Here is a 25,165-nt window from a genome sequence, read left to right as displayed (position 1 = left end):
GACGGTGGACGACGTTTTCCGGTCATGGCCGTCGCCTCTGGACGTTTTTTTTTTTTCTTACCTTTGTACATCTTTTTCCTCCTTTTTATTTTCTTTTTCTGGTTGTATTTTTCTTTCATATCCTTGGTTATTGTAACTTTGTTGTGCCTAGTGATGTAAACGGTTCGGATTCGGGTGTGATCTAGGCATCATCAACTCCAATAAGGTTTGGCTTTATCAAATTCGGATTCGTATGGAAAAATATAAAACCAAACCCCGAATCCAACTAGCTTAAAACCTGGTATTTACACTTAATCGGGTTGGATTTTTAGTCAGATTTGGGTTTTAATCGGATTTGGGTTCGGGTTTCAATGCAAAACCTAATACCAAATCCATATTCGATTATTAATAATCAGGTCCAGATTTGGCTACCAAACCCGCTTAATAGACTCAGATTCAGGTCGGGTTTCAGGTTGCAACTGAACCACAACTTGTGCATTCTTTTTTTCCTTATTTAAAGGAGATTTATTTAGGGGTGTCAACGGGTCATGTTTGGTTCAGACCCAGGTAGAACCAGACCCAAACCTAATTTGAAATGTTGGTTCCAGGTCCGGACCTGGACTCAATCAGACCCACCATAAGAGAAATCATACCTGATACCTGGATCCTTTAAGGATTACATGAACCAAACCTGAACCATACCAGTAAAATAATATTTTTTATCATTTTTGCATTGAAAAATAGCCCATTTTTTTGGAACTGGGGTTGGTTTCGGGTCTGGTATGAAATTTCACAAACCATACCCAACTCCATATATTAATTGGACCCTTCGGTCTGACCCGAATTCTAATCAGATCTTATTTATCACATATAGTATACCTAATTTATTTAGAAAAATTTTCAACTACCCTCAAAACTATTTGGGTCTAATTCATGCGTACACCAAACATTTGAGAGTTTGATTGGCTTATTGCAATTTAAACTTAAATATATAAAAAAAACTAAAAATTGCCAACAACAAGTTTGTTATGTGGTGGTTAGAGGTCAAGAGTTTTAAGTTCCATTGTAGTATTAAATAAATTTCGTTGATAGTCTTATACATCAACAATCAAACGTACTTTATTCATACTTCTAGAATAGGGACAAACTAGTAATTTTATTTCACCATTATAGGGATAAAATGGTAACTTTAAAACATGAATTAGTGTTAACTCAAGAATAATCCAATGTTAGTTTATAATTAGAGTAATTTGATTAAACAATAAGAAAACTTTCCTGGCCATTTACAAACTCTCAAAAGTTTTGGTCACAGCATGAATTAGACTCGAACATTTGGGGATTATTTGAAAAATATTCATTTATTTATAAGGAAGTTTGTTTTCGATCTTCCAATCATATGATTACATTTTTATATCGTTTTATTTTGTTTATAGTTTTATATGCTTTCTATATTTGTGATTTTTTATAGATACTGATATTTCTTTGGGATCTTTTCAAAGCAAAAAGTTTTTAAAATTTATCGTGACATTTTAAAGGGCAATAATTTCCATAGAACAAGATCAAATGCGTTGCTAAGGAGTTAGAATGTGTGTCAACGGGTCGGACCCCCCTCCCTAAAATGGGTGGGTCTACTAGGTGATGGAGGTATCCATTTCGGATTTGTACTATAGAGATACTCTTGTAGATATTACCCTAGTGTGGTAGCCTTGAATTTAGGGTGTATTTAACGGTTTAAATCTTAAACTTGCATTTGGGATATTAGTACTAGCGATACGAATCACTCGAATATGAAAAACTAGAAACATGAGAATTAGCATGTCAACCATGATTTTCATAAATTTTTTGTTCTTTTCTCTTAAATCTAACCATACTCATGTGTTCATCATGTTTGGTTTTATAACTCATCCGATTATGTTACATAAACAAAAAAATTTAAGGCATTAAAATCAACAGCTCACGATCTTCATAAATATTTAAGCATCCAAAACTCATATTTTTCATCAAAAATACACAATCCGACAATTGATTTCCTAACAAATTCACCATAGCGAACGCAACTACATGATTAGAATTGTAAAAAAAAATATATTGAAAATGCTCAGTTCACACGGTAGTTCTCATATTCTGTTGGCTCTTATATATATATATATATATATATATATATATATATATATATATATATATATATATATATATATATATATATATATGTGTGTGTGTGTGTCATAAAGAAACCATCGCATATAGTATGGAATTTTCATAATGGGCCAATTAGGGTTGGTCACAGTCTAAGATTCCATGAGTACTGCCCCCTTGCCCATGGAGGATGCTTTCTCATTTGGCTTTGGCCTAATGGCAAAGGGCGTGCAGCATGGGGTATTGAACTCTCAACCTCCTTCAGCTTGAAAGCCTTTAAGCTAACCCACCTAGCCAGGTGCATGGTACCCTTGTGGGCTAGAGACACACAAAGATATGTATCAATCTGGGGATTTTGGAGTCTGATAATTACAATGTATACAACAATCAAGTACCAAATAGTAACATATTGTAAGTTACATTGCATCAATGGCAGCATTCAATTTTTGTTGTTGGAGGAAGCCTTCCACTTTTTTTTTTTTTTGATGTCCAAGCCGCTGTGGGATTCTAACTAGGGGTGGCAATCGGGTCGGGTTGGCGTGTCAGCATACCTCAACCTGAACCCGACCCGTTTATTAAACGGGTCGGCTGTGGCAAACACGAACCCGACCCGTTTAATAAATGGGTAACCCGACACGACCCGCCAACCCATTTAATAAATGGGTTGGGTCGGGTAAACGGGTTTTCAGGTTCGCGGGTCGGGTTGACGGGTCGGGTTGGCAGGTAGGCAGGTTGGCGGGTCGGGTTGACGGGTTGGCGGGTCGGCATGCGGGTTGGCGGGTTGACCCACCCGCCTAACCCGTTTATTAAACGGGTCAGCCGGGTTGGCGGGTTGGCATACCCCCAACCCGAACCCGACCTGTTTAATAAATGGGTTACGCGGGTCGACCCGTTTATTAAACGGGTTGGCTTAAGCCCAACCCGAACCCGCCTAAGAGGCGGGTTGGCGGGTCGGGTTGGCGGGTCGTGTCAGAAATTGCCACCCCTAATTCTAACCAGAGACCCCTTGGTTATGATAGTGCCATGTACCTAACCATCCAGCTACCGATATATAGGCTATTTGACAAAACGGCACTTTTCTTGTTTATATATATATATATTATTTTCTAAAAATATTTTTTGATTTTTTGTTGATAAAATGCAAGTGTTTAGACAAGCATAAAGTCAAAGAAACATAATCAAATATCAATTAAAGGTAAAAAAAATACATAACAATATGGGTATCTTGGATTCTTATATTTAGAACGAGTATAACAATATGTAAACAAATATCAACTAACAACATATATTGCCAGTTTTTTTTTAAGGAGAAACATATATTTCCAGTTTCAGTCCATCATATGGCAGCATTTATTGTTTGTTATTTGAGAAAACACTTCACCTTTCTTTTCTTTTCTTTTTGCTAATAGGCAAGCTTTGGAATAACACCCTTATGATTTGATCTTGAGATCCTTTGGTTATGATATACAGTGCAACACAACCATCAAGCTATCTCATTCAACCACTGAAACCCTCAACTTCAATTATTCTTTTTTTAAAGAAAAGCATGAATGAGATGACAAATATTTGCCAACTATAGCTACTTAAGCCAGCAAGCAAACAAATTCCTAGTATTATATACACATGGCCAACTAAGGATAGACCTCTATATTGGAGCACATGCCCAAGTTGGTGATTATTTTATAGCTGGAGAAACCAGCATCAATAAACAGCCTCTTTGCACCCAGGACGGTTGGCGTAGTGGTATTGGGCCTTGGCTTCTAGACGGGCAGTCAATGATCAATTCTCATGGGTGTCGCCTTTCTATGCAAGCCAACGTGTAGCATAGTCCCCGGGGCAGAGGTTTTAGATTCAGAGTTTTACACTGCTACCATGACGACTGTAGGTTTGGCAGGTTTGGCAGGCTGAGTCAGCAAGATCAGGTCTTCGTGTCAGGTATAGTTTCTTCGGGTTATAAATAAAAAAAAAAACAGCTTCTTAATTCCATTCCTCTTAGTCGCGCTCCTTTTCCATGACCAACACCATCATAAGAAGATCAAAGAAGAGCTGAGTTTCAGTGGAAGCTCGATCAGTCCATCTCTTCTTCACCGTGTCCACTATGATCCACCTTCCCACCCTCTTTGGGGATGTCCTCCTTGCATCTCTTCAATATCCTCACGCACTTTTCATTGCTCCAATCACGCAAAATCCGCTTGAGACAAGTCAAAAAATTAACTATCATTAGAGGGGGAGAGTGAGAGGGTGGTGTATGTTCTCCCTGGATGATTCACTGACTCCCACGTCTGTGTTCGAGGCTTTGAATGAGCATCACGTATACAAGCACATGGGGCTCGTATTCCTGTGTATGTTTACATAACTTTGCATCGGACTCTGGTATTGTTGCAAAGACTTAAGTACCCTTTCTTGCTATTCTTCTCATAAAGTGATGGTTTGAGAAAATGACAAAAATGCTTTTCATTCAACAAAAAAAAAAACAAACAGTTCAAAAAAAGGACAAACATGTGCTCCATCCAGAAAGTCGAGGATGATGTTGACTCTTCAAAGTCTTCTTATTCTTTCTCCATTCAAAAAAAAAACAAACATGTCCTCCATCTAGAAAGTCGAGGATGATGTTGACTCTTCAAAGTCTTTTTCTTCTTTCTCCGTTCAAAAAAAGGACAAGCATGTCCTCCATCCAGAAAGTCGAGGATGATGTTGACTCTTCAAAGTCTTCTTTTTCTTTATCCGTAAAACACTATAAAACCCTCTCACTCTCTCTAGAAAAGAAATCAAGGGAGGCAAAGAGTTCTCCCTGAAGAAGGCCATGAACATCAACCCTCTCACTCTCTCTCCCTTCTCTCTATACTTCTGTGCACATCCAACAGATGATCTTACATTGCTCAATCAAACACCGACTGACCTGCACACTGACTGTAGCATTGTTCAACTTGAAGAGTTTTGGAGTCTGATTCAGAGTTTTTGCCCTTACATGAGAAGGGTTTGGGAGCTCCTCCCAGCGTGGGTAGCATCGTTCAACTTGATTCATTGTGGAGCCTGATTTAGAGTTTTTGCCCTTACAGGAGGGGGCTCCGGAGGCTTTCCCCGATGCGGATCCAAATTTTTTTGGGGCCTTCCAACAACGATTTGTAGTATTATCGGGCTTTCCTACAATGATTTGTAGTATTTTCGGGTTTTCAATGAGCCTCACAACGATTTATAGTGTTATCCGGCTTTTCAACAGCGATTTGTAGTGTCTTCCGCAAATCGCTATACCGATTTATAGTATTTTTGGATCTCACTATAGCGATTTGTAGTGTCTTCCGCAAATCGCTATAGCGATTTATAGTGTTTTTGAATCTCACTATAGCGATTTGTAGTGTCTTCTGCAAATCGCTATAGCGATTTATAGTGTTTTTGAATCTCACTATAGCGATTTGTAGTGTCTTCCGCAAATCGCTATAGCGATTTATAGTGTTATTCAGTAAGCAAATCGTTGTAAATTGCTACCCGAATTAGGACCAACTTGTCAGGGCCATATCTCCTTAACCGGAGATCATATTCCAAATCCGTAAAAAATAGTGTCTTTGTTATTGAGTCTAGTTTATTCCTGTAAATTTTAGGCAATTTCTATTGTTATTTCATTCTCCATTATAACTAAAAACCTGACCCTTATTATTTTATGTTATTTGAGTTGCACAACACCATTCTCGCTTGACATTCACATCTTGATTCTGGCATGCTCCCTATTGGATTTTCCATTGATTTGTTCCAACCTTGCTTAGAACAAACATATGTCTTTCTCACCACGACACTCTGTGCATTTTTTGACCACGACATCCGGGACCCGTGCCGGGGGGGGAGCCCCCAGACCCCCCTCTTGTAAGGGCAAAAACTCTAAATCAGGCTCCACAACGAATCAAGTTGAACGATGCTACTCACGCTGGGAGGAGCCCCCAAACCCTTCTTCTGTAAGGGCAAAAACTCTGAATCAGGCTCCACAACGAATCAAGTTGAACGATGCTATCCACGTTGGGAGGAGCCCCCAAACCCTTGTCCGATAAGGGTAAAAATTCTGAATCAGACTCCACATCTCATCAAGTTGAATGATGTTACGCACGCTGGGAGGAGCCCTCAGACCCCCCTTCTGTAAGGGTAAAAACTCTAAATCAGACTCCACAACTCTTCAAGTTGAATGATGCTACCCACGCTGGGAGGAGCCCTCAGACCGCCCTTTTCTGTAAGGGTAAAAACTCTGAATCAGACTCCACAACTCTTCAAGTTGAATGATGCTACCCACGTTGGGAGGAGCCCTCAGACCCCTCTCCTGTAAGGGTAAAAACTCTGAATCAGAATCTACAACTCATTTAGTTGAATGATGCTACTCATGCTGGGATGAGCCCCCAAACCCTCCTCTTGTAAGGGTAAAAACTCTTAATCAGGCTCCACAACCGTCAATGTGCAGGTCAACCGATGCTTGATAGAGCAATGTAAGATCTTCTGTTAGATGTGCATAGAAGCAGAAATAGAAGGGAGAGAGAGAGTGAGAGGGTTGATGTTCATGGCCTCCTCCAGGGGAGATTTCTTTCTCAGATAATCCTGCAGTGCAGAGACTGGGTCTTAATTTATCATCTTCGGGGCACTTAAGTCTTTACAACCACTCTTTTTCAAGAATCGTCATTTTTTTTGCACCAATGGAGGAGAGGGTACTTAAGTCTTTGCAATCGCATCAAACTCCAATGCTAATTAATGCTGACAAACATGGGGATACGAGACACACATGCTTACATACGTGGTGCTCTTTGGGACCCCCGAACATGATATGTAGCTAACTGCCCTGTTCGCGGGGGGACATATAACCTGCTTCGGGGAGAGAGTGTGTGTGTGGGGGTGGGTTTAGGGGGGGGGTGCAGGTTGTATGTTCCTCTCCCCCCCCCTCTATGAGCGCCACGTTGGCATTCATTCGGCTTTCATGTACGGAGGAATATCTTGGGACCCATAATATTTTTCCGTACACACCCAAACAGCGTAATGAGCGCCAACGTGGTGCTCATTCGGACCCCGAACATGCGGCCATGTGTTCTTGGGGGAACACACAACCTGCTCTCCTCAGCCACGCATCATCTCCACACACACACTCTTTTCCAGTGACCGGATGTGGCATTCATAACTAAGCGAGCATCGCTAGCCATGGCCTCATTGAACGGGTTATAGAACAAAGGATCAAGGTTGGACTCAACCCTCAAGTGGTTCTCATTTCCTGGCCTCAACCATGTTGCCATATTCTGCTATGGATTGACAAGCAGTGGATGGAGCATCATCATGGCAAAGGGTGACACACTAGGTGAGTCATCCCTTGACAATCTAGGGACGCTACAACTTAGTGGCCATCTTTCCAAGGCTGTCATCACTCTTCGGCGAACACACTGGTATGTTCGAGCAAACACATCAAGCGATCAAAGCACGACGTGTCAATAGAGGGGTTGATGGGGACCTAGGCAGCTAATTGAGGGACAGTGAGTGCTATGCAAAGCTCGATGGCAACCTTAAGTGAGGAAGACTTCATGTAGGAAAAGATGAGGTTCCAAAGATGGGATTGTGCATTGAGTTCCACTGCACTACTGAATCCTCATCTCTTCCATCCTCTTCAACATAGCAAAAGTGACTACCCCGTTTTCTCTGAGAGATTATTCTCTATGAGAACAACCCTTGGAAACCAACACATGGGTTCCTTTTGTCTGGAAGGAGCATGTCACCTTGTGTTGGGGAATGTTTCAAGTTTGAATCCCAATGGTATATGATTTTATAAATGAGAGGGGTTGCCTAACCCCAGCTTTCTCTAACAAAAATATTGGAAACCAACTTTTCTAGTATGTGGGAATAGGTACTTTGGAAACTCCATCACATTATTCTCTTTCTCTCTATATATATAAAGAGAGAGATGTGTAGGTACTCAAATGAAAGTCACTCATCTTGAGCGTCCATTATGTGGTGTGATGGATGCTCAACATGAGTTTTGCACCAAAAGACTTATATCGGCACTAAAATAGCACCAGTAAAAGTCTAAAAGTATTCATTTAGACTTTTACTAACGTTATTTTAGTGTCAGTAAAAGCTTTTTTATGCAAAAACTCATGCTAAGTATTCATCACGCCGCATTATCACACCTCGAAACCCTCAACCCAAGATTTTTATACAAAAATTAAAAAAATCTTGTTTTAAACTTTTGAACAATGAAAAACAGGGTTTTTTTACTTGATGTTTAGATCAAACAATTTTGGCAGGTGTCTGGTCGAGGAAAAACACTTTTTAGATCAAAGCATATTCATAGTTCCATAACAAAAATTTGCACATTTATATACATCAGAGTTTCAACAATAGTTTTACAACTTCAATAAGGCTTAAGATTCAAAATAATACAAAAAGTATCCTAAGTTGGTCTAGGGATCGTGAAAGTTGTTGGTTCTGAATATTGTTCCTGCCTTGCGCTATCTCATGTTCATTATTCACCTGAAATTTTATAATAATAAGATCAGACTTGTAACAGCTTGGTAGTTATCTTATCAATTTCAAGTAAAAAGCTTAACATTTAATATTTAAAATGTAGTGCTCATAAATATAGAGAGTTTGGTTTGTGTTATAACACGTATGCAGTAGTGTATTTCTGATGAACTTATGTTTCAATATTTAACTCTCACTTTGGGTACTCACGGGAAAAACTTTGAGTTAGCTGAGACTATATGAGGGTTTATTATACTATGTGTTTTAATACCCCGTATGACTAACAAGCTTTATGTCTCCGCAGAGGGCAGTTTAATAACTGAGAAAGAAGTTCACCTTATGTCATAAACAATAATGCACCTTAACCTTTTATAGAAGTATGAAAATTATTCACCTAGGATACATACGTAGTAGATCATGTCCCATATCTTTGATGGCCAAGGACGTTCAGTCATTACTACTCAAGAGACATATTAACAATAATAACCATTGTAGTTTGTACCTCTTACTTTCTCCAAGTTAGGTTTATCTCTAAATGAAAAATAGAGAGTTTTTTCTTTTTTAGTAAGTATTTTATGATTGTGTCTACATATTATGAGCAGTGATGGCCTGCATACCTCAATTGGTTGTTCTATGACATAATTATATGTTTCCTTCAATTCAATGAAAGATCTATATATACAAGCTTGTGCCTGTAAAAAGTAGATGTCACTTTAGTTGTGTGTGTATAGATTTTTCTTATCTTTTAATGTTGCTCTGATACTTTTGGCTTTTCTGAGCACTTCACCTATTTAGGCGAATTCTGACTATTACATTTTTCACACACTTCAAGTATTTAGGTTGAATCTTAGAGGTTCCTTGAACCTTGACTTTATTCTTGGAGTTGACTGTATGCTTATAAATAGAGGTCATTACTATGGTCTTTAGGGTTTCACAAATCCTAACTTAGTATTATTGGTTATTCATGTAGTTTGTGTAAAAGACTCTTTGTGAATCAAGGATAGTTATAAGGGATATTCGCTAAATATCTACTTCCTTGATGATTAACCTTTTTAAAAATCGTTATAAGATACTTGTGAATTTTTTTTTTTGAAAAATCATTTAGTCATTTCAAGGTGAATGCTTTTAAAAGTAATTATCTTTTTTAAGATACTTCACTTTTCTTTATTTTCTTAAGAAGCATTCTTTACTTGTAAAGTGTTTGTAAAATACTTGTATTTCTTAGAAGAAATGTCAATAACCAATCAATATTTTTGAGAAATCATAAGAGAGAAAATATTCAAAGAAAATAATTGCACAAGTCTAATTACATATATCAAACATTATACATTTTATGAGCATTTGATAAGAAAAGATCCTACCTTTGAACGTTTGTCGATAAAAGCAAAAAAAATTCAAAATAACCTCGAAGAATTTTCATTCAAAAATATTACAAAAGCTTCGGCGATTCCTTCGCGGGTGTAACCTCATTAAGGGAAGTTGGTGGAATCTAACTTGGAAAGAACCTAGTTAGGGTGAAGAAAGGTAGAATTGAGATGAGTTGAATCTAGTCGGGTTATGGTCAAACTGGATGTACTTAGAAGGACTAGGTGGGGTCAAAGCCTAGGGAGGAATAGGGTTGGGCTTGTGGGCTAGGCTAATACCAAGGGAGGGCTGAGCTAAGTGGGTTAACTAGGTCTGTACGTAAAAAAAAATAAGATGGACCTACTAGCGAGGGTATATAGAGAGAGAAAGTGGCTAAGAGGGGAAGAGGACCACCAAGGGTGGCGTCAAAGGGGCTAGATGAGAGAGGAGAGAGAGGAAGAGTGGAAAAAAGGAGGGAGCTTGGGTTGATAATGAGAGAAAAGGAAAAGTATTTATAGGAGGTAGAGAGAGAAGAGAGACACCCAAGTGACTTGACTTGCCACTTCGCCTTGGCCTTTTGCCAAATAGAAAGACCAAGCTGGGGTGCCCTTATCTTTTAGAATACCATGGGCTGGCCCATGGGTGGGATATGGTAGGTCTTGGACCTCGGGTAAAGTCTAGATCCAACCCAAAAATGACCCAACTTGACCTAGTGCGATTGATTTATAGTTATGTTCTAGTTTGATTTAGTTAGAGTCTAGTTTTTTTTTACTTAGAACCATACTAAAAATTTTATTTCATCTATATAGGCTAGTCTATGTTAAAAGGTATGATTTTGAATAAAAGAAAATTTTATGGAATTTTGATTGAACCTGGTTAACAAGGGGTTGAACAAGTATAACGTTCATGTCATATTTGTTCTTGAATTCAATAAAATTATCACTATACCCCAAGAACTTGTCAAGAGTGCTCTAAATGTGTTATAATTTTAATTTTTATGAAAATCATGACTACTCTTCTTAGAATTTTAATATAAATGCAATCCAACATTTAAAATTTTAATATGATTTTGCCCTTAACCCCTTTTTTCTCTAGAATTGTGAGTATATATATGTATATATATTTGATACAAACACATTAAAACAAGAAATTCCTCTTTTTATTTATTTTAAAAAGTTTATAGATATTACACACGCAATGGATGCTGAGCGTGAGTGACCTTCGTTTGATCACCTAACAAGTGAGCAGCTACCAATTTTCGTGTGTGTATATATATAGATAGATAGAGATAATGTAGAAACTTCTAGGAATTTTACTCTCATACGCACATGTTTTCTTGTGAAGGAAGAATAGTCTCTGATTTTTTTGGTCGTTCATGGTTTGGTCTTTGGTGTTGGCCTATTTAAAAAACAAACAAAAAGTATTTGGTCTCGTGTTCCATCTGGTGTTAAAACGTGATGAGAATGAAAAACATGTGGTGTTCTCATGTTACTTCTCAAGATGGCAGAGAGCTGCTACTATATATTCTATCACCACCGCACATCTCACTTGATGGAGGTGTACATGGTGGGGATTGAATATAACTGACGATCAATATAACCATAACTGTGTCTCCGCTTCTAACCATGATCTTGTATTCACACATTCATCATTGTGTACGTTGACATGTGTCTTGTTCTTTTGGAATTAAAATGTGTTCCCAAGTCACATGAATACTTATATTGCTGACGCCTGATACCTCTAGGCTTAATTCTACGGTCCAGGATTTGAATCCTAAGCATGGTGATGAACCATAAGTGAACTTGGTTACCTACCTAAAAGCCTAGTCAAGGTAATCCACTTGTGTGTAGATCTCGTGAGTGACCAAAGAAGAAAAGATTGGATGGGTCTATGCATTGGACCTACCACCAAACCCAAATCCATCTTTTGAGGGAGATCATATATACTATTCTAAGAGATGAGGGAGGGAGTTAGTTCAGAGATTGAGCCGAAAGAAGATCAACATTAATACGCATGAAGATCAACAAAATGTTGAACCCATGAACCGAACAAAATAGAAACAAAACTAAAATATAGAAAAAACAAAGCTAAAGAAAAAGAAACTACAGACAGCTAGCAACAAAACAACAAAGCCTACTCAACCAGGATCCGCAGGATTAGAAGAAACCACCGCTGAGTGAACGTCGTTCAGATGAGAGGAGAGGTCTCTAAGATGCATACGTAATATTGTATATACATCAACCAGGATTTTATGGACAAGATGATTAAAGATGACCAGAATTTGATGAAAAGTAGCATCATTGCGGGTCATCCAAACAAACCACCAAGTAGTAAGCAACCATGTCTTTCAGATCAGTCTCCACCGGTTGCATCGTCTAATTTCAATAGGGCCCATTGAGAAACCCTATTTTATTTCTTCTACCTGATTTCATTTAATATGTTTAAAAAAATTAAGAAGCTTTTCTCGAGTTTTTGGTATCGATACGTGGGGTTCACGAGTGATCCTCCTTATCACTATATCAAATTTGGCATCAGTCGCTTTCCTCAATCATGCTAATTAAAAGAAAAACATGACCGTACATACGAAGCTCTTAATGAATTGATGGTTGATATGCATGAAGAAAGTTAGATGTGATTTGGTGAAAGCAATCTTTGGGAAGCCTACAAACTCTGAATCAAAGAACAAAAGCTCTGAGATACAACCGTCAAAGGAAAGAAGAATCATCATTGAATAAAAAATCAAAGAAACACGATATGTATTCTGCAAAGCTAAACAATTTAAAGAGGGTGCAATCACAATTGTAACATCCTAAAATTTTTGAAAATCCATAAATTTTGTATTCTTATATAAAGATGCAAGTTTTTATGTGTTATTTATGATTTAATAATATAGAATATTAAATTCTAAAGAGATGGACCCTGAAACCCAATTTTACCCATACCACCCCGCTCATTTCCACTAAATATGACCTACCTCGGCCTACCTACATGGAGCCATATCTGCCCTCCAAGAAAACTTGGCAAGCGTGAGGTAAATCCAGCAAAGCTTCTGCATGGTTGTGCTCTATGGGCCTAGGTTCGGCATAGTGGACCAAAGCTAACTCTATGGATCTAGAACTAGGTCAAATTGGTTAAGTGAATTTGGGCAGAGTGTAGGCACCTAGGCTAAGGCACCGCGTTCGTGTAGTATGGGTTTTTATTATGGTCCTAGATGCTGGAACGGGCAGGTTGGCCTTTATTTATAGAGTTTAAGATGGATTTTGGATCTTATATCTAAATCTAAGATCCAATTTTATGAGACTTTTAACCTAAATAACCAGATCCAGTTACTGAACCTTATATGTGATTTGATTGGCTGAATGTTTGACGTATCAAGCTTTGATGAAACCAAGTTATGTGGCTTATCCTAAAAGGATCGGTTGGGTAGGAGAGTCTGATAATCTCACCCAGCATTTACAACCACAAACCTCACCCCTCTTTACTGTATCTCGTACAAGTGGGACCCACAGAGAGATGGGGTTTGTGGTTGTAAACGCTGGGTGAGATTGCTAATCTCACCCAACGTTTTGACAGGATCCGCTCTCATTGGGTAGGCTTGTTTTGGTAAATTAAAGGTTTAATTATGAAGTTTTAATGGTTTTGGTAAGTAAGTGGTCTAACAACAAGTCTGAGTTTTCTGATAATAAGTTAAAATTTTGGGGTCTAAAAACAAGTCAATATTTTTTGAGGAGATTTTTTTTTTTTTGAAAGCTAAAATTCTCTACATTAATTCATGTTTTAAGTAAGAAAAACATAGTTTTACCATCAAACAATTCAACTTATTCTGATTATAATTTTCTATTTCAATGTTATACATTTTTGTCAAAGTCTCTATAGTTTCAACTTTTTTTGGACAAAAATCTTGAAATTATGTTTTTAAGCTTAAAAAATGGCTACAATTATTAATAAAAAACTAATTCATATGGACAAATCAAACTATTTGCTGCAGTCAGGGGTGGGCTAGGACTGGGCTACAAAAATGGATAAAAATCTATTTCATATGGAATCAGGGATGGGCTAGGACTGGGCTTTTAATTTTTTATTTTTTATTTTTTATTTTTAACTGGGCCGGGAGGCAGGACTGGGCTACAGCCCAGTTCTGCCCCGCCCCCCGCCAGCTCTGCCTATGATCCGAACTGATCCAGGGAGGGATGCCAAATGATGCGACGTGTGTTTATAATAATTTCCAATTCATCATGTTTGGCATTACGAAACGTGACCAAGTTCATGAACTCCAATGACCAACTAAACCAAAAAAACTAGGAGATTATGACACTTTGAAGATCATGTGTCAAGTAGTTACCCATAGATGATCAGGTGCTGGTGAGGCCCATTTTGTGGCAGTCGTGGTAGGTGGCGGTTGGATCACACACGTAAAACTGAGCTTGCCACCAACTTTGGCAAGATTCATTTGTCCAATGAAGTTGCTTTTAATATGGATCCAATCCCGTTATATTCATATTTACAATTATGGGTCTAATGGACTAGGTGGGAACCTCAAGTATGCAAAAATGAACATACCAATGTAGTTGGCTCACACCAATTTGGCAAAAAACACTGACCATGCATGTTGACACTGATGACCAATATATCATGGTAGGATAGGAAACGTGTGGGTATGGGGCTGGGGCATGTTAGATCCAAAACTGGATTTTGAACGTCGACGTCAGGCAACCAGTTTAAATGAAATTGGATTTGAACTAGATCCTGTGTGGAGGAGCTGAATCTAAATCCAATAATTGAATTATAGTACTATTGGGTCCAATATAAAAAGACCGAAAAATCAAGACATTTTACGTGTAGCAAGTGTGGTTGCGCCACTTAGTATACCGGTAGGGGTTCGCCTAATCCCAACTTGTCTTTCAAAAAAGTGCATTTGGATCACTCCATATCTGGATCTTTCTACAGAAAGTACCAATCCTAAGTTGAATCCAAATTTGCAAAAATCCCATCAATAGCATTTATGGTTCATTTACACTCGCACTTATCTATGATTTAATTATAAGTGAATAACTTTGAGCTAATTTTGAACGCAAAAGCGAAATTAATAGGCTCACGAGTGTAGAAAACCTTTGCACCATACTATACTGCCTACAATACCCTTCATGATTTATGCACATAGCTGCAAGACATAATTTATTGAAGCATTTTTTTTTCTTCCACAGAGAAAGCTGGGGTTAGGCAGACCCCTACCAGTTACACAACCATACCATTTGGGGTTCGAACTTGCATATTATACCTGGTGGGTACTAAGCTTGCTTTGAGGTCGAGTGGACCTCGAAACAAAAGATTTTTATTTATTTTCAATTTTTATTGTAACCATCTCTTGTCATCACAACTTCATTATGATATTTCAATTTATGAAGTGCATTTCATGATTTTGGAATTTCACGGATTTTCACCATACTATATATTTTTCTTTTTAATTTTAGATATTTTTGCCATTTTTTTCTGTGCACACGCTCGTGAACATTACTAGTAAAAAGTAAAAGATCCAAAAACTAAAAACTTGCTATTTAAAATAAGTATAAATAGCAAGGAGCAATTTATAAAGTGATCCAAAACAGGGGGATAGAAATTCATTAAATACCAACTTTCGTATCTATGGTTTGTTTATTATTTCTGGTCTCCTTTATGAAAAATGAAAGTGAAGGCGATCAACCAAGGCACAAGGTTCAATTGTAATTTAGCAATATGAAACACATTTGACTTTGCTAAATACATTCTATTTATGCTTTTTCATCACCATTGAAGACTTTAATTCGGACATAGTTGCAAAGATATTGGATAATTTTGGTGCTTTTTGAAAACATACATTTAGTGTCATTAATGCTGCTTTTGGTTTGTGTCATAGATGTGTTTCAAGATGCTATTCTACTATTTGCTATGGGTAGGGATGGCAGTGGACCGGGGGAAACCCGCCTTGCCCGCCTCGCCCCGTTTTGGACCGGGGATGGAAGCTAAAATAAAAAAACCCATACGAGGATCGAGGTTAAAACGAAAATCCGTACAAGGATGGAAGCGAAGATAGACTTACTCCTTGCCCCCTCCCCGCCCCAGCCCGCTCTATCTTTGATTCTCATTAAGAAAATTATTATTATACTCTTATACATATTATAAAGTCATATATATATATATATATATTCTTTACCCTAACATAAAGTCAAATCTCTTCTCTCTCCTTTCTCTAATGAGTCGTGTGAGCTTCTATTTCTCTCTCCTTCTTCCTCTCTATAATGATGAAAGGATTAGGAAAATGGGGCCCCACCCCGCCTCGTCCTGTTTGGATCGAGGATGGAGGACATGAAACAAAGAATGAACCGGAGATGGAGGTTAAAATCAAAACCCGGATGAAAGCGGGATGGAGGGCAAATTTTTAAAACAGAATAGGAGTGAAGACCTTGTCCCCTGCCATCCCTGGCTAGGGAGATTCAGAGTCTTCAAATTTGTGTAGTAAGGCACTATTTGTTCATGTGTCATAAGTTGTATCATGTACCAGGGCACCATGTTGCTCAGCTGCCATAAGTTGTATCAAGTTAACATAAATTAGCAGGTGAAATCATGTGAACCTTAAAGGTGACATGGTAATGATATCATGTTGTTTGTGACAGGATGTGAACAAAATAATGGGTGAAGTTTTGAGCTATTTTAAATATGATAGCAACTAATATTTACGTATTCTAAGCACAGATGATTTTGCACTAAACCATCATTTTCAGGACTCCAGAGCCTCCATCCTTGGTTGGGATTTCAACTGTCTCAAGCAGCAATGACACCTTAGTGGCCATCTTTAATGTTGTAGGATTATTGACAATAGTCTTAAATCCACCCGATGAAATCGTCGAGAAGAGGAAAAAAATAAATGAAAAAAAAAAGAGAGGGAAAGATGGTTCTCTCAAAATCATAAACTGCCTTCCCCAAAACACGTAGAGAAGGGAGGAAAATGATGATAAAACCTCACCCGGGTGAAGGGCAAGGTTTATCCTCACCCACCATGAGGACTATAAAAAGCCCTCACGGTGCATCTCCTCCACCCACTGATCAAGCAAGAGAGACGGAGGAAAAATGAGAAAATACTGAGAGAAGGGAGGCTTATGGGAATTTCGACCGGTGACACTAGGTAAGGTACATTTTCTTATTCTCCTTCTTTCTTTTTTCTATCAAACTGAGGGTCGACAGTCATAGTTGTCGACGAGTTGCAAAAAAAAAAACTCAACTGCAGAAAAAGAGAGAGAGGGTCGGTCAGTGGCCGGTGGCCGGCCCCTCTGTAATAGAAAGAGAGAGAGGGCCAGCTTTGACGGTCGACCCCTCTGCATCTGAGAAGCAAATGAAAAAGACATAAGGGGTTGTGCCTCTTCCATCGTTGTGTTTTTTTATATATAAGGCAATAGATCGGGTCGGTCTAGGTGCGAATCAAACCAAATCGGGTAAAAAATAATAGTAACGAGTCGAATCGGTTCAGATCGAACTAGTTCGGACCGAACCGATCTGGATGTGAACCAAACCGAGTTGAATATGATCGGGTCTCAGTTCTCTATTTGGATCCGGTCTGATCTGGACCAAACTAAATCTGGGTTCAGTTTGATCATGTCAATGTGGACCGATCCAGATAAATCTGGGTCTAGATCTTGATTCAGATCAAAACTGAATCTGGTTCGGATCAGTGCTAAATTTGAATCAAAACTGAATTTGAATACAACTGAATGAATCAGTTCTGGATCTATATCAAAATTGGATCGAGATTCAATCTGACAGTTTTGGATCTAGATCAGAGCTAGATCCGAATTTAACTTATAACTGGATGGATCAATTTTTGATTTATATAAGAACTGGGTCTAGATCCAGTTTCACAGTTTTAGATCCAAATAAGAAATAAATTTGAATTCAGTTTGTGATTAATTATGAATTTTAAAAATCTAATTGAGTTTTGAACCAAACCCAGATGGGTTGAGACTAGGTTCAGTAAACCTAGTACTCTAAGCTCAGACCAAACATGTTTTGACATAGGTTGAGTCAAGTCAAATTATAAGAGTCGAAATAACCAAATTATTCTTATATGTACCCAAGATCTGATTATATAAAATAGGCATAACTTTGCACAATGAACTCAGAATTGAGTGAGGTTTGGTGTGTTTGACTGGTATTGTGGACGAGAATCTTCTTGTTTTCTAGTTTTGGTTAGATCAAGAATACAAAAATTAAAGTCCGATAAGTCAACTCAAAAGAAGTATTTTGATTATTTTATCAAAATATAAGAGGTTATGTGTATTAATACAAACATGCTTGTGTGATAATCATATCCTATTGCTAGAGCTTTTTAAAACTTGTTTGCGACTAGAGCCCAACATTTGTATTCGAGGTAAGGGATATTAAATGTAATCTTAATTGTGAACAAACCATTTTGCGTTGCATGTTATTTTTGATGTTGTGTGTTAGCATGATTAGAAAGATAGCTATTGAGTGAGAGCATGATATGCATAAAATTGTCATACATTGCAATGAAATATTTATATGCACATATTAGTCATGATATGTTATGCATATCAAATAAAATTTATTTTTTATAGCATATTTATGTTATAATTTGCAAATAACATGTATTATGATGAGATTATAATTAGACTTAAATTTTTTTATTCTAATCATGTAACTTTTACATTGAGATTAACATGCATAACCCCTTAAATTACAAAAGTGACCACATGCAAAAAGAGCTACCTAGTTCGCGGCTAGAGTACAATCATCATAGAGAGTGAGTTGCCAATGATTTAACGATGTAAAGACTATATATCGTTGTGTGCTTAGTATGAGATAAGTGTGAACCATAATGTTATTCTGAGATTGAGAGTGAAATATGTCATGATCATTTCACGATATCACTAGTGAGAGAATGAGTGAAACACGAGCTTAAGAATACAGTTCAATGTAATGAACTTAAAATATGACTTAGGGTTATGTTCATACAGTATTTGAGACTCTAGACAACCATGGATGGTTGAAAGCCGTCATGGTTAGGATGTAGTTAGGATGTAGCATGAACCATGCCGAATTTGAGTTTCAGCCTGACCTTTCAGCTAATTATTAGTGTGGTTTTTTTTTGCTTCACTGTAGTGTCTGGTGATCCGAAGATCACTGAGAGTGTATGGTTTATAGTTTAGCCAACATTGTAGAATTGTGGTATTTTATGTGAGTTATTACGCCTATAGACGGCTATAACTGATATAACCGACCTAGTATTTTGGTTGAGTATAAGTGAGTTATTGAGAAAGTTAAAAGAGAAAAACTAAAACATATAAACATTGTGTGGTGTGTCAAAAATTAAACTCAAACTAGGGGCTTAGAGCCCACTACAATTATAAGTTAAAGTTTTTTTTTCTTATAATTAGTCTTTAATGGGTTGTAGACTCACCCTCTTTATAATTATAATTGTAGGTTTTAGGTACATTAGCACATGATCAACTAGTTCAGCAAAGCACTTGGTAGTTTTTATTTTCTTATCATTGAATATTCATGTACTTATTATTTTCTTATGTTATGAATAATGAACTTTATTAAAGAAAGTGAGTTATTGAAAAATTAATGAATTTTTTTTAGCCATGTTTTCTCTGTGTGAACTCTATATGCTTTTCCTCTGAGAAGTATTATCAATCGGACTCGGACTCTCAAAGTTTCATATCGAGATGTTACAACAGTTTATTTTTTCTTTTAGTCTCCACCAGTTGTCATTGTAAAATAGTAAAAGGGAACTGGGTCTTCTCTATTTCACAATGGTGCTATTCTTGTAACGATGTATAGACGATTTCAGACCATTATTTTGTTAATTTATTATTTTGAATGTTGAAGCAGCGCTCTCTTTCAAGAGGTGCAACAAGAATGATGGTTAATCCTTCATCCTCAATAGATTCCCTGCTTTATTACCTTTCTACATGCGTTCAAGAGTCCTCACGCCATGGTCCACTTTTCCCAATCACCTGCTTTCTGAGTTCCAATACCACCACCAATCCTATGCCAGATTTCCAGAAAAAACTATCAAACGACCAAAGTATCCAGAATTGACCCCAAAAAGACACCACAAACTCTACACTAGATTTCCAGAAAAGCTATCAAATCATCCAAGTATCCAGAAATAACCCCAAAAGAAACCTTGAGAATGATTTTAGAGAGCATTAACCAAGAGCTTTACCTAGCCCATAATTGCAGATGAGTAGCTTCATTCTCAATAACCATTTGCATGAAAAACCCACAGGACAATACAATTCAACAAACTTAACCTTTTTCATGAAAAATACTAGAGACGGTTTCATCAAATTCTATTAACCTTTTTCATTATCCTTTTTTTGATCGAGTATCTGAGTGACTGGAACCTTCACCTTGGAAGATTAGCAAGCTGCACTATAATGCCTCACCACCAAGGTGGTATCCCATGTGGTAAGCTGGGTCCTGTGCCAAGCTGAAGGCCCAGGTTCGAACCCCTATGCCACATGGGGCTTAAGAGATATCTGGTAACCCAGCTTTCCTTTAAAAAAAAAAGCACTGATGAAGCGGGTAATCTCCCCGTGGGGTCACTGACACCCAAGCCCTTAGGGAGCCCATCAGTGAAATCATAAGGCTGAAAAAACGGAAGACCCAACGCACTGGAAGTAAAATAAGTGAACGTAAGGATTAGGTTGAAGAAGTGATACATATGATCCTTGAATCACAAAAATCAGAAAATGATTCAAGTTTCAATGTTCATCGCTCTTCAACCTCATCTATATTGGAAAAAGGTTGTAATTTTTCCAAGAGAAAAAATCAAAATCTCATCTCCGATGCATGTGCTTCATAAGTAATTGCTTCAGAGAAATTGCATTCAAAGTATTTGTTTATATTTATTTGTATTTTTAAGCCTTTAATAATAAATTTGCTAAGCTTTTTAATATTTATTTGGGACGCTTACGCCTCGCTTCATAGTTGAGTTGTATGCGTTGCTACGCCTCAATGTTTTCACCAAATTGCTAGAAAAATACATAATAAGAAATTTTTTTAAATAACATGATTATCATGATAATATCACGATATTTATATCCCTGATATTTTGAAAAGTATGGCAACATATTTGTGTTTTTATCGGCCAAGGAAAAAAACTGATAATATCGCATTATTTTCAAAAGATCGGCAATATTGATGACTATGGACGAAAAACAAATAACACCATTAGATAATGGCACTAAGCTGGAAACAGAAGATCAACCCTATAGTGTCCTTTAGCCTTAAAGCTTTAGCAAAACTCAAACGGCAAAAAGGATGCTTAGAGCTCTTGTAAGCAAGCAAGCCATCCACTCAGAAAATTGAATGAAAAAGAACTGTTAACACAATGGAATGTCATCTGCAGCAATAGTATGACCACAACAGCATCCTTACAGGACCATATGCCTACCTTTCAGAAATGTTCACATGTATTGAGATGATACAATAGAATATTGAGATGAGAAACTACATGCACAGCCACAAACCATGCATATAAACTCCCATGCAACACAGATAGTGAGGTCGATTTAAAAGATCCACACAGGCAAAACAAGACCTGGTTAGCAAATGTAATTAGTTATTAACATTCCTAGCAACAGATACCTCTAAAATAGCAAACTATCCAAGTCCTTGACTAAGTTCCATAATGGTCACCCAGGTCCTCAACAAAATAAGCAAACTGATAATTTGCTTCATGGTTAAAGCCTTCATATACCGGAGTCACCTGATTAGAAGCCACATGCGCATTGGCAGCACTACCCTTTTGTGTAGGCGTTACCCTGGGCTTAACAGAATTTTTGCTATCCAGAGGAAACTCTGCTGAGAGCCTACCCATTTGCTGCTGCAAATACACAAGTGGATCACCATTTATCTTCCCTTTGGAATTCTTCTTTCCACTAACCATCTTGAACTCCAACCTGTATAGCGCACAAGCATCACAGTTGTGCAGTTCATATTCGTAAAGATGCCACTCAAACTGGCCTACTGGCTGAGGATCCATGTAGTATGACCTCTTCAAACCTCCAAAATCCTTCATCACTTGCTTCCTTGATTCATGCCAACCACGGCCACTATAATCTGGCAGTGACCGCTGCTTCCTGTTCCCACTTTCAAAGGCCCTTCTAGGCTTATCAAAGAATAACCATTCTCTCAGTGTTTCCCCATCAAGAACAGAGAGATCAAAAAGCTCTGCAACAACAGAGAATACACATATAATAGATTTCAGATATTATTTTGCTTTACTGTGGGATTATGAAAACCTACAAACAACAAAATAAACTGCAAGAGTAAAAGACAGTAATGAATGAAAACAATTCAGTCATACCAGGTGCATTCCATGGTGACTTTGTGGTTGCAGCACCTTCACACTCAGGAATACCGACATCCTTTCCTTGTGTTTTAGCACTCAGAGCTGCGAACAAAGGTCCATCTTTTAGGTCAATGCCTCCAGGTCGAAGAACAGGCTTCATCCCAGGTGGGCCTTCTTTCAATGCAAGACTAGCATGAAAATTGCTGCAGTAATCTCGATACCATTCTGATCCTTGAACAGGCCTAGGGCAATCCCATAGCGCACATTTTGGACCTAAAAAGGCTGCTGGAGGGGGGCTGATACCAGGAATATAAAGTATAGATTCCTCAACCTGTCGTTGGCCAGCATCCGGGAAACTAATGCAAATATCATCAGGAAAATCTTGATGCAAATCGAAGTTAAACTGATCTAATTCCGTGGTTGCCAGAAGGCTATTACTGCCAATAGCATGCAGCAGTCCCTCTCCCAGTGGGCATTCACATCGATCAACCACCTCGTGAAAGCTGTGCTCGGCTTGTGTATGATTCACATAATAGTCCTAAACAATCGAGCAACAATCTTGTTATCGCTCCATTAACAATAAGAAAACATGGTACTCAACAACTCTAAACAAAACCACGAATGAATACTAAAAATCATCAGCGACAACAGAATAAACTATTAGGGCAAGAAAACCTCCTTAAATAGACACGATTCCCCACCAAATGATCTTCAGACACAAAGAACAAAGTTAGGCAACTTGCAATAATGACAACCCTGATCATGATTTGACTGAATTGGTTCAAACCCAAAATTCCATTTCCTACCTAATTGCCAATATTATACCCGCCGCAATAAAAAGAACTAACCAAAACTGTAATGATCAATTCATCATAAATTGGTTCATGCTATGTATAAATTGATCAATCTTACTGAACTTGATAAACGGTTTCGGAAAGTTGCAAACAATAATGACCATGAATCGAAGTATTTTGAATCACAGAATGTATGAGAGTACCCCAATCTTTGGGCTTACAGGAGCAGGCGCTAATTTGCTGGTGGCATCATCATCCTCTTCACAGAGCTGCAATAGCCGACGGATATCTGATGACAGATCCGACGAACCCCTACTTGCCTCCTGAATTGCAACATAAAGAAACAGAGAAATAACAACAAAAATATGAATCCCGGAACGAACTGAATAAAAAAATAGAAGGAAACCACATGATTCTTCAAGTGTTACCAGCAACGAATTCGCAGGAGAGGGCTCGTTCAGCTCCGCCTTCCACTCGCGCAGCATCTGCTGGACCTGCTCCTCCAGAAGGGCCACATCGCTTGTCCGGCTCCCCTTCCTCGCAAACTGCAGGTTCGTGAAGACCCCCTCCAAATCATCGACCCGGTTTCGAGCCTTGTCCTTGAAATTTCGGTGCGATGCCGATCTCGTGTGGCCGTTCAATCCCTTACCCATCAAAAAATCCTTTCAGAACCGTACCCTCCTGTTCTCCTTCAATAACCGAACAATTCCCCCCAAAAATTCCCGCGAGACGCCTAATTCTTGCGGCCGTCGATGCCCTTCCTCATCCAAACCCTACACAAACACAACACACAATCAAAACCCTAGTTCTTCTTCCCAATTCCGCCAGAAACCCCCACAAGGCGCGCAATTCCAGCCTCCGTCAAAACCCTTACCCCTCAAATCCTCCCGGAAGAACCCCGCACGAACTCAAACCCTAACTTTCCTTCCTAAAAACTCCCGCGATCGCCTACTTCTCGCCGCCGCCTTCGAATCCCTTCTGATCAACACCCTACAGAAACAGATGCAATTCCAAACGCAGTTCTATCCAAACACGGAAGCAAAGAAAGTTAGAAACCACCAATTACAACTTCTCCACGCATCGGTTCTCCTCTTCCCTTGCCCAGAAACCAACGGCAGCAGTCTCTTGCAGAAGAGTCGATAAACCCGAATCCGGGAGAAACGATCGAGGAGGGATCGAAATCGGGGAAGAAGAAGGGAGAGGATCTAGGGTTTGTGGATAGAAGACGAGAGAGTCGTTTCCACTCGCTCTTTCTTCGGAGGCAAACTGCAGATGACTGAAACTAAAAGAGGAGGTTGTGTGAGAGAGAAGGAAGACGCCCCCGCTGGTGAGGGAAGACCAGGTGCAGTCGCATTGCATGCTAAAAGTGTGGTGCTGCAAGCTTTGAGCCCAGCACGTTGGGTTCTGTGGGGCCCAACAACAAGATGGTGGGTCAAGATAAACAAGCGGTTTTTAGTGTGCAAGATGACTGCACCTGATCCTTACTCTCGAGATAGTAGTAGTGCGGCTGCTTTCCCTCCAAATTTCTTTTTTGCCCCCTGGCCCCGCGAAAATTCTTTTGCCGTTTATCAGTGTAATGAATGACGGATTTACCCTTTTATTGGGGACGATGGCTTCCTCCTAAATGACTTGTCATTGATGAAAATCTTTGGATCCAAACTGGAGATTTTAAGTTTTTTTTGCTTCTTTTCGAATCCTGTTCGATCGCAGGAAAAACTTTTGGAAGAGAAAAGTAAGGTTCTCTGGCAAATCGCGGGCCCATGCATTTTATCAAATACGTGACGCGTGGATAAAGTTTCTCTTCTTTTTTTTTTCCTTTTTTTTGGATGAATGAAAAAGACATGGTTGACATCTATATCACAAAGACACGGGAGGATACGGATACCCTATTCAGATATACGACACAGATTAGAGCAAATTTTCAAAATTATAACATGAGGACGTGTGTGTATTGCAAACTAGTAAAAAAAAAATCAAATTTTCTAACTTATCATGCATTAATCCTAACAAGCATCCGCTGATAAGTAACTAACAGAAATTTCAAATTTACAAACACAAATTCAATACTAGGGATGGCAGG

The 25,165-nt window shown here is 38.4% G+C and overlaps 1 protein-coding gene and 1 pseudogene across 3 annotated transcripts; both read right to left on the bottom strand.

The window, feature by feature from the left end:
• Window positions 1-3,746: 3,746 nt before the first annotated feature.
• On the bottom strand, window positions 3,747-9,047 carry LOC149836535 (trans-resveratrol di-O-methyltransferase-like; annotated as a pseudogene).
• A 12,247-nt stretch (window positions 9,048-21,294) lies between these two features.
• Window positions 21,295-24,343, bottom strand: LOC149836534 (transcription factor VOZ1-like). Of its 3 annotated transcripts, none has more exons than XM_090005414.1 (5): window positions 23,960-24,335; window positions 23,514-23,858; window positions 23,289-23,408; window positions 22,307-22,829; window positions 21,295-22,170 (listed from the first exon to the last, which is right to left on the bottom strand). In XM_090005414.1, exons 2-5 carry the CDS (start codon window positions 23,736-23,738, stop codon window positions 21,617-21,619), a joined length of 1,422 nt encoding a protein of 473 aa, XP_089861540.1. In that variant the 5' UTR covers window positions 23,739-23,858; window positions 23,960-24,335; the 3' UTR covers window positions 21,295-21,616. The 3 variants fall into 3 exon arrangements, with proteins under 3 accessions (XP_089861540.1, XP_089861541.1, XP_089861539.1); XM_090005415.1 differs by having other exon boundaries at window positions 23,307-23,408; XM_090005413.1 differs by having other exon boundaries at window positions 23,514-24,343.
• Window positions 24,344-25,165: the final 822 nt, after the last annotated feature.

The sequence above is a fragment of the Nuphar pumila genome, chromosome 5, assembly GCF_984573655.1.
Source record: "Nuphar pumila chromosome 5, dmNupPumi1.hap1.1, whole genome shotgun sequence".
Lineage (NCBI taxonomy): Eukaryota > Viridiplantae > Streptophyta > Magnoliopsida > Nymphaeales > Nymphaeaceae > Nuphar > Nuphar pumila.
The sequence above is the reverse complement of the archived record's forward strand: the minus strand, read 5'-3'. Positions and strand labels throughout refer to the sequence as shown.

What these genes read in the sequence shown, in the direction of transcription:
- LOC149836534 (XM_090005413.1), bottom strand. Translation starts at nt 23,738, where the DNA reads ATGGGTAAGGGATTGAACGGCCACACGAGATCGGCATCGCACCGAAAT. An exon ending in CTGTAAGCCCAAAGATTGGG is followed by an intron (nt 22,830 to 23,288) that starts GTACTCTCATAC and finishes TCGATTGTTTAG; the next exon opens with GACTATTATGTGAATCATAC. An exon ending in GTCACCATGGAATGCACCTG is followed by an intron (nt 22,171 to 22,306) that starts GTATGACTGAAT and finishes CTGTTGTTGCAG; the next exon opens with AGCTTTTTGATCTCTCTGTT.